At 34.5% G+C, this 16,497-nt stretch overlaps 2 protein-coding genes across 21 annotated transcripts in view; one reads left to right on the top strand and one right to left on the bottom strand.

Annotated features, from left to right (window-relative positions):
- Nucleotides 1-4,173: 4,173 nt before the first annotated feature.
- Nucleotides 4,174-4,691, bottom strand: LOC118276818 (DNA polymerase epsilon subunit 3). Its single transcript, XM_035595385.2, has one exon. It carries the CDS (start codon nucleotides 4,600-4,602, stop codon nucleotides 4,243-4,245), a length of 360 nt encoding a protein of 119 aa, XP_035451278.1. The 5' UTR covers nucleotides 4,603-4,691; the 3' UTR covers nucleotides 4,174-4,242.
- Nucleotides 4,692-7,584: 2,893 nt separating this feature from the next.
- The window catches only part of LOC118276813 (phospholipid transfer protein C2CD2L), a 74,257-nt gene continuing 65,344 nt past the window's right edge, over nucleotides 7,585-16,497 (top strand). For 19 of the 20 annotated variants that reach the window (XM_050699717.1, XM_050699716.1, XM_050699714.1 and 16 more), the window contains exon 1: nucleotides 7,586-7,859. The gene's annotated coding sequence lies outside the window, so the exon portion shown is untranslated. Of the gene's footprint in view, nucleotides 7,860-16,497 lie in introns of all 20 variants that reach the window. The other variant, XM_050699724.1, reaches the window with a different exon arrangement.

Here is a 16,497-nt window from a genome sequence, read left to right as displayed (position 1 = left end):
ATTATTTTCTTATTTTGTAAAAATCTCACTGTCCGGTCGTTGAAACAAAATGCAGTATGTGTAGCTTTTTTTTTAAATCCTTTTTATTTATATACCTTCCAATAAAAATTATTTCGTACAATTTTCTTTCTTTTTATTTTTTTTCTCCCCATTTTTTCCCTGATTTTTTTATTTGGCAACCCAGACTTTAATTATTTTTTGCAGTTATTAAAGTTAAGCGTCCACAGACCCGCATCGTACGCAACGGATTTTAGTTTGTCTTGTATAGAAACTCATACAACTGCGTCCACTGATCCGCATCGTACGGACCGCATCATCGGCAATGCCTACATGCGATGCGTACTGATGACGTCATACGGAATGTGTGCGATGCGTACGATGCGGGTCCGTGGACGCTTACCTTTAGTCGTACAGATTATACAGGTTTTATAATTTTGTTGTTTAAATATAAAATGTATGTTTTTAGCAATTTCAGTGAATTGTGAATTTAAAATACTAGTTATTACGGAGGATCATGGTTTCTGATGTATTTACTAATTGTTCGCATTAATTGTTGACGGGTTGATGCAATAGTTTTAGATGTAATGTATTAATTAGGTTACATATAAGATAACGCTTCTATGCCCCACTTTAACTTTATATTTGTAGGATATTGGGCGTAGTCAGAAAAGGAAAATAATAAAAACAAAAAGTGGCAAGTAAGCGTCCATAGGCCCGCATTGTACGCATCGCATGCATCGTACGCAACGGATTTTAGTGTGTAATGTGTTTTGTTGTATATGGCGATACCTAGATGCGATGCGTACAGATGACGTCATACGGAATGCGTGCGATGCGTACGATGCGGGCCTGTGGACGCTCACCTAAAAATAGCGTTAGTGAGGCGTAAGGCACAATAAGTTGTTACAAGCAGTCTAATGACTCAAATATTCTATTAGTCCTAGTACCTCAAGCCACAGTAACGCCTTTTATGGCGTAAAAGCCCTCGTTCATTGAGTATTTCTTTCTTTCAATCAAATAAGTTGAAATTGTCACACAATTTACACAAGATTTGTGAATGAAATGGAATTGTAAACTTGGCTACGCCCATAGAAATTGCTAACAGCTTCCCTGGTTGATCGCGTAATATGTATGTATGCCTAGTTTTGTTAGTCAAAGCATGTGCATTGTGCGGTGACGAATTAAAGTTCTAGCTTCGTCTATCCCTGTCAATCTATTCTCATGCAATCATATTAACTAGTTTATTATAGTAATATCTACTTTTGAAGACAGTTTTAGTAATATATTCAAGAGAAAAAATTACTAAAAATTGCATTGACATTGACTAAAAAGCCTATAAGCACAATAAAAGAAACAAAGCGCGCGTAAACATTATCTTTTTGAAAATCGAATCAAGAAAAGAAAATGTTTTTGGCGCCATTCAATATAAAAAAGTTATTAATTTTGTAATAATCATGTTTTTTATTTATTAATTAGTTATTAATTTTCTAATCTAGACACACGGCAGTGTGTCCGCCAAGTTCGAGCAAAAAAACCGACACACCGGCCGTGGGTTATATTACACGAACCATTTCGGGCCAAGTTCGACCCACCTATAACTCAAAATCTATTTTATCTACGCATATGAAATTTCTAGTATCTATCGAGATCTACTTACTTATCTAAAATACAAAATTTCATTAATGTACCTATTGTAGATCTTGAGATATTGACGTCAGAAAATTAATTTTTACTATACACTCACTGACTCACTCACTCATCAAAAACCTAAACCACTTCCAATAGTCGTATTGACTTGAAATTTGGCATGGAGGTAGGTCTTTAGGTCAAGGTAAAGGAAAAAATCTGAAAATGGCCAAGTGTGAGTCGGTTTTAAAAATAATGAAGGTGTAAATTCATACCCCTAAGGAACTAAAACAAAAAAATTATCTATATCTTCCAATGGTCGTACCGACCTAAAATTCGTTACGAAGGTTTGTATTTAGTCAAAGTAAAGTAAAATAAGAAAAAAAGAAAATAAACCTTACAAAAATAAATGAAATCCCACCCAAAACATAAATGTGAAAGGATGCCAAGTTCGATAATATTGGAATGCTTCGCCTATAAAAGAAGTGAGATCTAAATAAGTACCAAGTTCCATACACAGACCTCAGTTAAAAATGATATAACTTGGCAAGTTTTAATAGAAAATTATATACTTGACTTATTGCATTTAGTAGGTTTATAACAAAGTGTATGAAAACTTGCCAACTTGTTATATCATTTTTAACTGAGGTCTGTGTATGGAACTTGGTACTTATTTAGATCTCACTTCTTTTATAGGCGAAGCATTCCAATATTATCGAACTTGGCATCCTTTCACATTTATGTTTTGGGTGGGATTCATATTAACAGGTAACGAAATGAAATAATAAAATAATTAATATGATTGTTTAATGATACGGAGAATGCCAAAACATTTGGCAGTTGGACTGAGAACGGCTGTAATATGAAAAATGGTAGCATATTGAAGTATCGATCATATTTTATAGTCCCGTTTAGTATTTAGACGTAATTGTAGGTATATTTCGATACGTTAGAGTTAAAAGGAAAACTAGAACACCAGTACTGAAGTTAATACGCTTTTTTATTTGTTGGTTGCATTTGATACAAAATCTTGACATTCTAAAATAGATTGAAAATAAAATAACCAGATTTTAGGCAGGTACCAAAATGTAGCTTCAACGTTAGCCTGTTGAATAAACCTTCGTAAGTTTTCATTTAGGTCTTAAACATATTTGGTAATATCTAAATCTGCATAGAAGATGCAACAATCTTTATTTCAGTGTCGTGTGCATGTAACCAACAAATAAAACCTAATTATATTGATGATAATAATTACCTGCTCTTTAGAATTTAACAAAATAAATATATTATTATTATTAAACAAAGTCTGGCATTAAAAGTCTATTAAAACAATAATTATAAAATTGTAGACGTTTAAATTAGCATTAAATGCTCTTGGATATTACGTTTTTAATCTGTGTATGGAATTTAGAGCTGCATATTTTCAAATATTAGTTTGTGCTAAAATTCTAGACGTGGTTAGTATTTATTTGTGTATTTTCTCTGTCTTTTGATCTCAGTGCAGGGATGTTAAAATGATTAACTTCTAGCAGAGAGATTGAAAAACCAAGCAATAATTATTTATTAATTTACTATTAAAAAAACCTGCAGTGGGATCATTCCTTAAAAAAAAGCTGATCTGTCAAAATCAAATTACCTCATTTTGACAGATGGCAGTATTTTCGAAATTAAATAATTTAGTTATTTAGCTTTGCTTCCTTGTAGTATCTATATAATAGCTCGTACAAAACTAATGACAATTTATTTAGGATGTAAGATCTTTCCATTTTTTCTCCAAATAAAATTCATAGTATTAATAAAAGTAAAGTTTAAAAAAAAAAGAATTATAACCAGAGATAAAAATTATAAATTAGATTATAATAGCATTCGAAATGATAAATTAGATATATATGGATATTTATTTTCGTTATAACAGATTGTAGGTAGGACGGGCTGCGAAGAAGATTGTATATAAGCCATAGGTAGCGGTAGTGTCCTGAGGTGTAATAAAATGTCGGTTCAATGTTATTTCAAGATTGTTTCTGAACAAATTTTATTCCTGAATAAAGTGATGAACAAACATTGTTGTATTTATTTCTCCCAACCCATTTCTAGCTCTTGAAACATACAGTTTTACATTTAGTCATGTTACAAAATAATGTTTAAGCTTACAACTCGACACTGGCAGTACAGTTACCAACATTGTATTAGAAACTCGGTTGCATTCAAGGATAAAAAATTAAGTTCAGTCCCGCAACAATTATTACACAACTTGCTGAATTTTAGGGATGGAACTTGATTCATTTTGAATCTGTTTATTGATTGGCTAATGAACAAGTAAATCTTGCGTATCTAACATAATATTCATCACTTCATTATGCTTTAGAAATTAAAGTCAAACTATTTAAAATTACTTGAGAGATGGTTATTCTATGGAGGAAGCTATTGACTCTACATGGACAACAAGATGTAAAATTCCACTTGCACTGTTCAGAAGCACCAAGATGCATAAATATACTCGCTAGTACCTCTAACAAAACACTTTTAGGTTAAGTACAGAAACAAACATTCGTTTAGAACACGATTTATTAACAAAATACTTAAATACACTTAACACTATTGAGTCAAAATATCACATCAGTCGTCCTCTATCATTTCCACCTCCTCTCCTTCCTCCTTTTTCTTGCCACCACCAGATTTCCGCGCGGACACCATCTGTTTGTATTGTTCTAAAGCTTCACCAAGTGGCTCAACAAATCTGTCGAATTCTATATCCCTCATAGCGTCTAACACATCCTGGCCAGTCAGAGCCTTCCTTTTCTTATTCTTCACTATATTTGTAGCCGCAGAAGTCACGTAAAGCACGAAAACTGATGCCGCTTTAGCGAGGCCGGTTCGCGCCTCTTTTGATATTGAAACGCCTTCTGGTAGCGCCTCCTTCACTATCCTCGTCACAACAGTCATAGGGAGATTCAAGTCCTCGAGTTTCTCAGCCATGATTTCTTAATTTTATTTGTTTATTTGCTCGAAACATGAAATATAACCGCCAAAATTCACGCGCAAATGTCAATTTGACTCTATCGGATCTTAACATGACATTGACAATTAATGCCTGTGTTACCAGGAATAAAAGAAATTAATAGAAATTGGCGTCAAAAAGTCAAAATTAACAATTTTGTATTTCTGTAACGAATTTATGTTTATTTACATTTAAATAATACATGCATCTATTAATAATTTAATACAAAACACCACAACTCAACTATGCCTATGTGCCTAAATATCACAACAGAGGCAAATTGTTAAATTCAAAATTGCCTACATGTTTTTTCAAGGCGCCATTCACTTGTTTGCGTCTTATCAGTTTAGCGAAAAGTTTAAGTTAATCTAAGAGAAAAGTGATTAGATAATAATCTAGACTGTTAAAGATAATAAGCAATAAGATTTTTGTCGCATAAAAGTGGCTTTGCGTGTCGTGAAATGTTGAAAATAAGCCAGTTAAGATATGGATAGGTAAGGTGCTTACTTGTTTACAATGTAAATGATATAAGTAGGCACTAAATACTAACCAAGGCCCTTTAGGAATAAATTAACTACCTATTTATTACGGAGAAGAAGCCATTAATACGTTTAAAAAAATATTGGAGATGTTGCCTTCATTCATGTAACAAAAAATATAAAATTACTACCTACCATAAGTATCACATGCTTGGTGTTAACATCGTTGGTCCAGTGGACAAGGACAAGGGGTCTCGGGTACTTATTATTCTGTGTCTCGGGTTCGATTCCGGGGTCGGGTAAAAGTATTATTGGGCTTTTTTCGGTTTGTTTTTTTATAATATTTCTCATTAGTAGCACGGAGTCTGGAATTATGCCTGGTACAGTAGAACTCCAATTATCCGAACTCCGACTATCCGAATCGCCGATTATCCGAATCACAAAAATTGTCCAAAAAAAGGTCTAAGTGCGCTATTATTCTCTCCCCGCGAAGCCAGTGTTTGCGCGTCAAGTCTTGAGTTGACTTGTCTTAACTTGCCGTTGTGCCTACACTGACTTCCCCCCTCAATTTAATTCAATAAAAAAATAGTGCAATATCAAAACGTAGCTTTTATTCTCTTCAATGGCAAGTTTTTTTAAAAAATCCGATTATCCGAATATTTGATTATCCGAATGGGTCCCAGTCCCCATTAATTCGGATAATTGGAGTTCTACTGTATATGGCAATAGAGTCGTCCCCTATTACATGGGACTTATAACACAAATGGTGAAAAGTAGGCGTACTATACAGTGGCATTACGTGTTTTATTGTATGGATACACCTCTGCATACCACTTCGGATACAAAAGACGTGACGTTGTGTAAGTATAAAATTATCATACACGAGTGTAAAGTATAAAAGAAGTATGTAACACGAGGGTCGAAAATAAAGAAGCGAGCAATGAATTGAAATGCTTTACAAAGCTCTTGTTGTATGCAATAAGAAGCTCTGAATGACTGAATGGGGTCACTCTGAAAGAAGCTTGTCGTCGTAAGTATCTATGGCAGTGGTTGCCAACCCCAGGACCCCTGTTTGGTTTGTCAATTTTGTAATAGACGAAATATTTATGGACCGCTCAGACCGGTCCGAAAAAAACAAGATAAAAACTCTAGTTTAATGCACGTTCTTTTCCATTCAAAGCTACACTTTGGAACACTTTGGAGAGTAACAGACTCTTATTTATTTCTTAATTTATTGGCATTTCAAAAGTACCTATTATGTATATTTATAGTTTAATTGGATTTTTTTATGGAGTAAGCCGGTAAACGAGCAGATGTATCACCTGATGGCGTTCCAAGTACGTTGCCGGCCTTTTGGGTGTTAGCTTTTTGCGGGTTGTTGGGACATCGGGGCATTACTTATTGATAGTGGTCCCCAACCTTTAATTTTATTAATGTTTTAAAAGTAGTCCTTGACCAAAAAAGGTTTCAAACCCCTGGTGTATGGTATAAGTTTTATGTACAGTGCTGTTGGGCCCGTATATTATATGCGATACGTAATGCAGCTGTGATTTAAGTTCTATTTAAATTGGAATAAAGTTTATTATCCTTTCTTATTAATTACCTATGAGTGAGGATGTTTTTAATGGTATCGCGTAAACTGTTGGGTGGATCTCAACAAATTATTTTGGCACAGACATAGATAGACTGAATGGTTGGCGCGGTGGCTAGGTATGTGAAATTGTATGTTTGTAAAAGCACACACGACACAGGAGAAAATCCTAGTGTGGGGCAACGTTTAAAAAAAGTAAAAAAATATAGCGCTACTTTTTATTCCGGTAACTTTGGCAAAGGCGCTGGCAGAAGCCAGTGCCTCATAAATCGTCAGTTTCTTTACGGAATTTTACATTTTGGCACAATTTATTAGTTATTCATCTTTGCAATAGATAAGGATATCTATTTAATAATTACTATCAGGTGTGAATTAACTTGCGTAACTTTAATGCCGCTTTTTTCAAGAAGCTAAGACTGATCACGCTTCAAATAAAAAAAAAATGTGACAAGAGACGACAGATAAATAACCGCATTATTTAAATCGATTACGTAAACTATAGTTAGTTAGGTACCTACCAACATTTACAACTCAATTAACTGTGGAATATTTAAAGAAACAATAATTATCTAATGTCATTTGATAACCATTACAAGAATGAGAAATTAGCCGCAATCTTTTCCACTAATAGGTCATTGACCCGAAAATACCGCAACACAACAAAGACGAGAATTATGTAAATATTGATTTTCACGCACCCCTACAACCATTTGACAGGACTAAAGGGTACTTAGTAGCCATTTAACATATTAACAATACTGTACTTAATACGATTATAGGATTTTTTAATCAAATTAAGATGTCTTCGCTACGCAATAGGTAAGTTGAGGCAAGCACACATTGCGCAAACTCGAATGAGTACGCCATTTTGTAAGTTTGTGTGTTAGTAGAGTCTGTCAGTGCGGCACCGGCATTGCTTGGATGGGGACGTTCACGCGCGCTTTCTTATCGATTTCCTCGCAAGTGTATGACACAGTGTTATTTTGATGTTTTTTCACCGAAAACGTGACAAATAATACAATGTCACGTCACTAAACAGTTCAAAGTTTACGTGTTTTCGTGGTTTCGTTTTTATTTTAAAATTGTAAATTCAAATTTTGTGCTTGACTGAAAACATTGCTGTTATGTGCGATGATAATGGAATTGTTATTGGAATTAAAATGAGGTGAGATTAATGTTTTATTCATTGCTTTTCTTTAATTTAATCGATAGTTGACATTCCTTAGCTTGTATCGATAAACTATGGGTCATTTGGTAATGTTCCCATCCCTAAAATGTTTGGTGTTCTGTTTTTTTAAGTAGACACTATTTGTGAGAGAAGTTTTTATTTATGAATTTTTTATTTTGTTTTTCCATTTCGTTCAAGTAGTGGTAGAAAATATTAGTTTTTTTTTAAAACTATGTATATAGAAGCACCTAAGTACGTAACCTATACCTAGATAATTAAATTATTGACGAAGTATAAAGAGTTTAATTAACATTTTTATTTTAATACTAAGTACTAGGTAGATGTGTCTTAAAATAAGTAAGTAATATTTTTTATCTTGCTTTAATATTTTTTTATACAAGTACCGACTCGGTGAACACCTATATCACATTTTGTCAATTTCCCAATGACCCAGTAGCCAGATTTTTTGCAAAAAACAAACACATCGGGTCAAAAACATTTTGCACGCGTTTTATTAAATAAAAGGTTTTAATTGTGAATACGATAGATATATTTTATTATTAAATAAGTGATATACATAGATTGATACTCCCTCGTGGTTTTACCCGCGAAGCGTCATGTCGTCGCATCGTAGGGTGATATATATTAACGCAACTTAGATTCTCGTGTCGGGCAAATTAATTTTTAGGATTCGAAATTATTCGTAGAAAATGGATGGAATTCGAGGATGTGATTATTAAATAGATTTTATGTGTTCCTCTCTACTTGATATTTTTACTTCAAAATGTTTGGATTGAAATCGAATTTTGAAATTAGTTTTATTGATATAATATCTGTCTAAAATCGGATTTAGTTAAATTAATTATTTACTCTAACATACATTAGTCAGCTTTTATTACTATGTAGGAATATAATAGATAATTAATTAAGTAAGTATAGATTTTCCTTTGCTTTTGTCTGCGTGAGCCATTAATATTTGAAAACTAACAACCTATTGTTCTATAGCGGGATGGACTGATAATGCAACTATCTATTATCTTAGAAGATTGATTTCGCGTATCCATTACAAAGAAACGCATTAAAATCTTTCGATTTCATGTTATAACGATCATCTTTCATAGTTTAGATTTTTATAGCTGGATGGATATAATGCCGGTAAACGAGCAGACGAATCACCTGATGGTAATCAATCACCGCCGCCTATGGACACCCGAGTTTCATGTTATCAGGCGTTACAGTGTGCGTTGCCGGCGTTTTGGAGGTTTGGAATTTAAGGGTTGTTGTGGAATTGGGCCTCCGGAAACCTCACTCACACAACGAAACACAACGCAAGCGTTGTTTCACGTCGGTTTTCTGTGAGGCCGTGGTATCACTCGATCACGTGGTCGAGCACGGCCCGTTTGGTCGAAAAGTTTAGGACGTAGGAGGTCGCGAAAAAAATTCCATAAAAATTACATGTATAATGTCCATAATAATATGAATCTATAGTTTTCTAGATAAGTAAGTAGAGTAGTATTCTATGTTTATTTACTGATATTCAGTCTCTGAAGTGGCTACCACTTGACCAGACGTAGCTAACCACGTAACCACCATTTTATAACCAAGGCCGATTTTAACAACGCGGTATAAAAACTATAATTAGCATTATTTACAAGAGAACTAATTGAATTAAACACATAGGTAAAAATACAGTAACATTTTCTGATAAATCTACACCTTTTATGCTGCGATCTTCAACCAGTCTGCTAAGCGTGAAGATTATTATGGCAACCTTCTTTTGTGCTGACTGGACCTGCGGACTGCCCAACAGGTTATCGGGACTCCAGCTCGAAAAAAGGAGTAGAAACGGGATAGTTTTTAGTCAGTCTGATGGTCTCTGTTGCCTCACCCAGGGTGGGAGAAGTCATTGGATAATTTTCTTCCCTTAAAAAGCCTCTTGTGCCGATGTTCAAAGCCATGAGAGTAAAAAATACAGATTGTACAATCTTTTTTGGCCTTTCATAGTGCAAAATGTCAGACATCGAGTACAAGGTTTCAAGTTCGGTGTATGAATGGGAAAAGTATTTTTTATGTTGCAAAATGGTCTGATATTTAACAATTTATAATTATATCTTTTAAACGTTTCTATATTCCTATATTTAAGAGAAGCCAAAATCTATATAATTCTATCAGAAAACAAAAATTAAACTGAATAAAAATACCTTCTTTATAATGCTACAAAAAAGTTACATAAAAATCACAAATCAAATCTTAAAAAAAAAACTATTCTTTTTTTAAACGGATGTTTTTTTTGACAAGAACTTCAAAATGGCGGGTCACGTAGCCGCGAATTGTAAATTGATGTTGCCAGTGACAAAAAATACTACGAACTACAAATGAGTAGTGATTTAAAGCTATTATAAAATTACTTTGCGTTAGTTGGTATTTCTAGGTATAAAGTACCTACTATCGCGTGCTTGGAATTTGACTACAATCATAAAACACGAACGTAAAAGAAACACTACGAATTTGACGCGGTTTTAGCCGCAGTCTCAGAGTTAATGCCTTTTTGCATTTCTCACTTTTGTATTCTATCTTTCTTGTGTTTTTTGACGTTCCGAAAAAAGTTTTAAGTTTTTTAAGTTAACATATTTACTATATCTTTGTGCCCACTTTGGGCCTATGTTAAATGGCAATGAGCTGAATAGGTAGAAGACTAATTATTATTTTAAAACAATAGACACATATTTTATATTTTCTTTCGAAAACAAATACTTTCGAAGATATTATATTGATTTGAAATATCGCGTGACGTCAATTCTAGAAACCTTTATACATAGAAATGACGTATTTGCTATTTTGCTCCCACTCCTAAACTTTGATTTGTTTTATCTAAGTGTTGTTAACATATATGACAAAATTAAAAAATACGTATCTAATATTTTTTTTATTACCTATTTAACTGACAGACTGAACAGATTTTTAATGTTCATACCCCATCATCATCCCTATTGTATGGAAAAAGAAGGAAAAGTATCTATTATTAGACTTTCCTCTGAAGTTTTTTAAACAAAAATCCTAATTTACACCATTTATCTCATCGCAATCAGTCCATCACTTTAAGAGATAAACTGCAACAGACAGACAGACAGACATAATCATTCGTTATAAATAGATGTATGATGTGATTGATGATGTTATCAAACGTGCTGTCGATGATGTAACTGGAATCGAACCGGCTGCCTCCGACACTAATGCCTTACATAAAAACGAAGGGTTCATTGACATAATGGAGTTACTTACTATTCTTACTTACTTATTTACTAGAGCGAGACAAAAACTGTTTCGCTGGTCCAGTGGTTATAAGTGCTTATGCTTTGTAAGGGATTTCGGGTTCAATTAGCAGGTAGGTAAGTACGGTATCTAGAATTGTAGGATTTTCGATTTTTACTGCTTCGTTGGTCATGTGGTTGCAAGTGCGATAAGGAGTCTCGGGTTAGATTCGGTTGGGCAAAGTATTACTGAATATTTTTCGGTTTTTCGAAATTTTCTGTGAAAAAACGGAGACTAGTACACTGGACACAATTCCAAACTCCGTGCTACTAAGAAATTACCCCACTAATACTTTGCCCGACCCGGGAATCGAACCCAAAACCCTTTGTCCGGCAGTCGCACTTGCGAAAACTCAACCAATGAGGCAGAAAAAATGTTTAAGTCTTTTTAATATTTCTAATCCCGCTCAGCAATAACTACAACACTAGACAATAGAGCTATAAAAGTGCTATCGAACGAAGAAATTCCATTTATAATAATAATAAGCACTGGTAACATTTTCAAGGCTGTATAAACTGGTTTCCTGTGTCAACGTTATGTCTGATATAAAACCTGTCTTCATATCTATAATCTATGGAAATAAAATGGCGTTTGCCGAGACGCGCGCGAGTAAGTTTTTGCGTATTCATTCCACAATTTTCGCAAAAACTTTAGTTACTTCTAATACATTTTTTTGTAAGAGTCGTAAAAAGAGATTCGTGGTTTAGGAAAAAATGTTTGCACTGGTACTTTGCCACGAATAAGGAATGTTGTCAAAATATGATAGCTACATAGCCTGGCAATAATAATATATATAATATTAATACAATTTAAACACAAGTATACAAATTCAAGTCTTTATCCTTAGGGACGAGCAAGAATAGAGCTAATTTTCTGCTTTGATTCTTCTTCAGATAGGTATAGGGAGACTGGGGACACTTGATCCCCAGGGAGACTTGATCCCTTGTCAATAAATCGATAAGCACACGGTATTTTTATTTTAAATACTGAAAATACTGTTGCCTTCACTCATTGTGTATGGCTGAACGTAAATTTGACGGTTCACAAACGACAACTTCAGAACAGTGGTGCCATTTTGTTTTCACCAGGTGAAAATATTTTTCTGTGAGTATTTAAATCATTATCTTTAGTTATTATTAATTATAAATTAGTAACCACATTCTAAACACTAGAAAAGTTGTTAGTTGAAGTTTGTATTGATGAGTTTTCCTTCTATTTACGTCTTTATTTCTTTAACAAAAATTTGGTTTTTGAAAAACATCAGCGCCGGGTACACTTGATCACTGCGAGCGCGGGTAGATTTGATCCCGGGATCAAGTGTCCCCTATTTTATTATTGGTTATAGATTGCTCAGTATTTTTACTTGTTTTAGATGGAAGGAAAATGCCGAGAACGTACAAACCTAAAGAGGGCGCTAAGAAACGCATACCCATAGACAAAACAAAACTTGAATTAGCGGTTAAAGAGATTTTGAAAGGAAACACTATCAAAGGAACTGCAAAACTTTATGATGTGCCTTTGATGACACTAAGTTACCAAATATAGGCCTAAAATAATACAAACATTGTAAGTGTTGATTTTTGTATGTTTATATGGTTAAATAAACAATTTTTATATTGTAAAATGCATTTATATTATTATTTTATAATGACGTAGGTACACTTGTTCCACTGTAATCAAGTCTACCCTACACAAGGATCAAGTCTCCCAGCATAGGGGACATTTGATCCTTTTGTAGTGTCGTAGAAAAACTAAAAAAAAATACTAATTATTAATTAATTCCATAATCTGATAATGCACAAAGTTAGGTGAATAGTTATTCTAGGTAGTCACCAAAACTTTTCTGAAAACCATTATCACAGACTAAGATATGAGCAAAAAACTAAAATGGGGATCAAGTGTCCCCAGTCTCCCCTACCTTTAGCCTAATCCAAAAATCGAACCCTAGGCCGTTTGCTAGGCAGTCGAACTCCCAATCACTCGAACAACGAGATATGTAGTTAGATAAATACAACAGACAATTTTTGAAAGAATGAAGCTCTACTTACTAGATAAAGATTTAAAAAAATATATTAAAGAATGTGATTCACACCAAATTCTTTTCTACCTTTTATCAATTTCTAACAAAATATTCTCAATGTTAACATAAACCGAAATATTCTAAATGCTAACATCTTGACTAACAGACTAACAGTAAATGAAATAATTAACATTTTTGTATTATAAACACTCGTGAGGCATCCTACTAAATCACATAACTGTGTCACGAGGAACTCGACTAGTTTCAAGCTATGCTAGGGTCTCACATTCACGAGCAACATTACGCGATTAGAAATAGGTGACTTCTCTAATCACTACTCATAATATACTCATAATGGATAAATACTGGATATTTACCCATTTTTACTCGAGTTGTTATCCAAAACAGTAGCTAAGTATACAATACTCCATGGGCGGGGCTGATTGCTTGTCATCCGGTGACCCGTCAGCTCGATTATCTCCTATTCCATAAAAAAAAATACATTTTGAGTATCTACTTATCGACGCAGCGAAAGAGTAGGCTGCATGTCTTGAAAAGATGAAAATAGTCGAGTTCCTCGTCTAACATTTAGTTATGCACGTAACTAAGCCGTTAAACAGAATGATTAAAATAATTTACATATTATAATTAAAGATCTCTCATGAAATTCATGCTAAATGATAATTATTTAAAATTAAATGAACGGTTACCTACATTACAACGGTCACTCCGTGTCCTTGTACCAAAAACCAGAGGTCGCTGTAGTCACAAGAATGAAAGGTTAAAACAACCAGAAATACTAGTTTTTTTTTTAGGGACCCGACCCGTAAATTGACCGTTTTCTGTCCGTCTGTCTGTCACTGAGTTTTAAAGTAAGTATTTTTTTATAGACATAGATTAGATTTGTAGCTATGCAGTTAAAATTAATAAATAAGTAAGGACAAGGGCTGTTGCTAAATAAACCGGACGGCCGGGCCCTCAAAAGATAAAGCGCGCACCTCAATTTTTTTAAAGTAATATAACTACCTAAAATACTCTCCTGAGTCTTAAAAATACTATGAGGAAAATCAAATACATACCTACAGGTCAAATAGAGAAACCTCCGTTTTTTTTTAAATTGATAAGAAAAAATACAAATTCAAAACGTATTTTCCCAGTTTAACGCCTAAAAAGTCACAATCACACACGATTAAACTCTGTCATTTTCACCTACTTAATAGATTTTCGAATACGGTATTATAAAGGCTATAATACGCTGTGACAATGAGCCGACCCTTCTCAAATGGACAAGGGGACACGATGTGACGTCACTTTACATTGCGCGCCATTTTACGTTTCGATTTTATTGTGCCGTGGTGCTCTCTGGTCGTATGGGGTAGTAGTCGAGCTTGAGATCGGGGGATCGATCATGTAATGAAAATTATTCGTGGGGCTGTAACTAATTCATAAAAATGGCTCGAATGGAGACTCAAATAGTTTGTTTCTGACAGATCACTGATGGTAAGCAATCGCCGCCGCCCATGGACACTTGAAACACCAGAGGCGTTACAAGTGTGTTGCCGGCCTTATGGGGGTTAAGAACTTAAGGTTTGTTGAGGAATTCGGGATTGAGTTGTGGGTAGTTAGCCTCCGGTAACCTCACTTCACACAACGGAACACAAACCAAGCTTTGTTTCACGTCGGTTTTCTGTGAGGCCGTGGTATAACTCCGGTTGAGCCGGCCCATTCGTGCCGAAGCATAGAAACCACACTTGAAATGAATAGTTCATTGTAAATCAAAGAGAACTTATATAATAAGGAAGTTTGTACACAACACATGACCGTGACCCTATGTAAATAGTTAAACACCGTAAGTACATAGTGTTACATTACATAATTATGTACTTTGTTTGAAGGAGTTACTGCCGTACTTAGTCATTTAATGGTTACTAAAATAAAGAAAAAATAAAATAAAAATTCTCGTTAGGCGTCGAAGTACTCGTCCGCATCGCTGTCACTGGGGAACGTTCCCAGAAGACTGGCCGCATTACCACGTTGAATGGCAATGCTTATCTTCTGACCGAAGAAATAGCCAGCCTTCTGGTCACGCGTAGAGTCGAATAGCTTATATGCAATTTCTTTAAATACAGAATGTAGTTAAGTTAGTTTTTATTCCTTTTTTTCTTCACGGTATTTTTAAATAGTTACTTAACTCAGTCCTTAGCAATGGTTTTCCGAACAAAATCGTTAATAAGGAATGCAACGTCACGCCTTTTATCCCCGAAGGGTTAGGCAGAGTTGTACATTACGGCACGCAATGCAGAGTAATGCTGCTATACAATATTCACCACTTTTCACTATTTGTGTTATAAGTCCCATGTAATAGGGGTGAGCCTATTGCCATATACTTACTGGACACGATTCCAGACTCGGGGCTACTACTAAGAAATTTTCTAAAATTCGAAAAAAAAAGCCCAGTAGTCCTTTGCCCTGTCCGGGAATAGAACCCGAGCCACCTTGTCCGACTACTCGACCAACGAGGCAGAAGTGAGCTACTAAGGAATAGTTTAAATCACCATTAAATGTCTCTGAGTACGGCAGTTAACCTTGAAAGTTAATCTTTGGTTAACTTTAACACTTTAACAGTTGTTTTTCCCTTTGTTTGAGGAAAATAGTTAAATAACTTAGTTATTTATACTGATTATGTGTTTAAGGAAACTCTGTCGAGATATTTGTGTTTGAATAGGTATTGTATTCTATTTCTTTATATTTTAATACAGAGTCGTGTTTGACACACTGTTTAGGTACTTGTAAGTCGAAAACCGTTGCACTGTAATGAATAATGTTTTTTTATGGTATAAGCCGGTAAACGAGCAGACGGATCACTTTATGGTAAGCAATCGCCACCGTGGATACCCGAAACACCAGAGGCGTTACAAGTGCGTTGCCGGCCTTTTGGGGGTTAGGAATTTAAGGGTTGATGGGCAAGTGTTGTTTCAAGTCGGTTTTCTGTGAGGCCGTGGTATCACTCCAATCAAGCCGGCCCATTCCTTAACCTAGTCCTTAGCAATTGTTTTAGGAACAAAATCGTTACTAAGGAATAGTTTAAGTAATCATTGAATGTCTCTGATGGTCAAATACTCAAACGTCATTCAATTTTGAAAGGCGCTCAAAAATAGTTCTGTCCCTACAAATTCTTTGTAAATGACAGAGATAGTAGATATTCAAGTGCAACTTAAAATTGAGTAGCATTTCAGTATCCGTATAATACGTTAGTATGTATTTAACTATAAAAGTAAGGTTTTAATGTTATTGAATGGTTAT

Source organism: Spodoptera frugiperda, chromosome 17, assembly GCF_023101765.2.
Source record: "Spodoptera frugiperda isolate SF20-4 chromosome 17, AGI-APGP_CSIRO_Sfru_2.0, whole genome shotgun sequence".
Lineage (NCBI taxonomy): Eukaryota > Metazoa > Arthropoda > Insecta > Lepidoptera > Noctuidae > Spodoptera > Spodoptera frugiperda.
This window is presented reverse-complemented; position numbering and strand designations above follow the sequence as displayed.

Bases quoted from the DNA above. Each gene is read 5' to 3' on its own strand.
- LOC118276818 (XM_035595385.2), bottom strand. From the start codon at position 4,602: ATGGCTGAGAAACTCGAGGACTTGAATCTCCCTATGACTGTTGTGACG.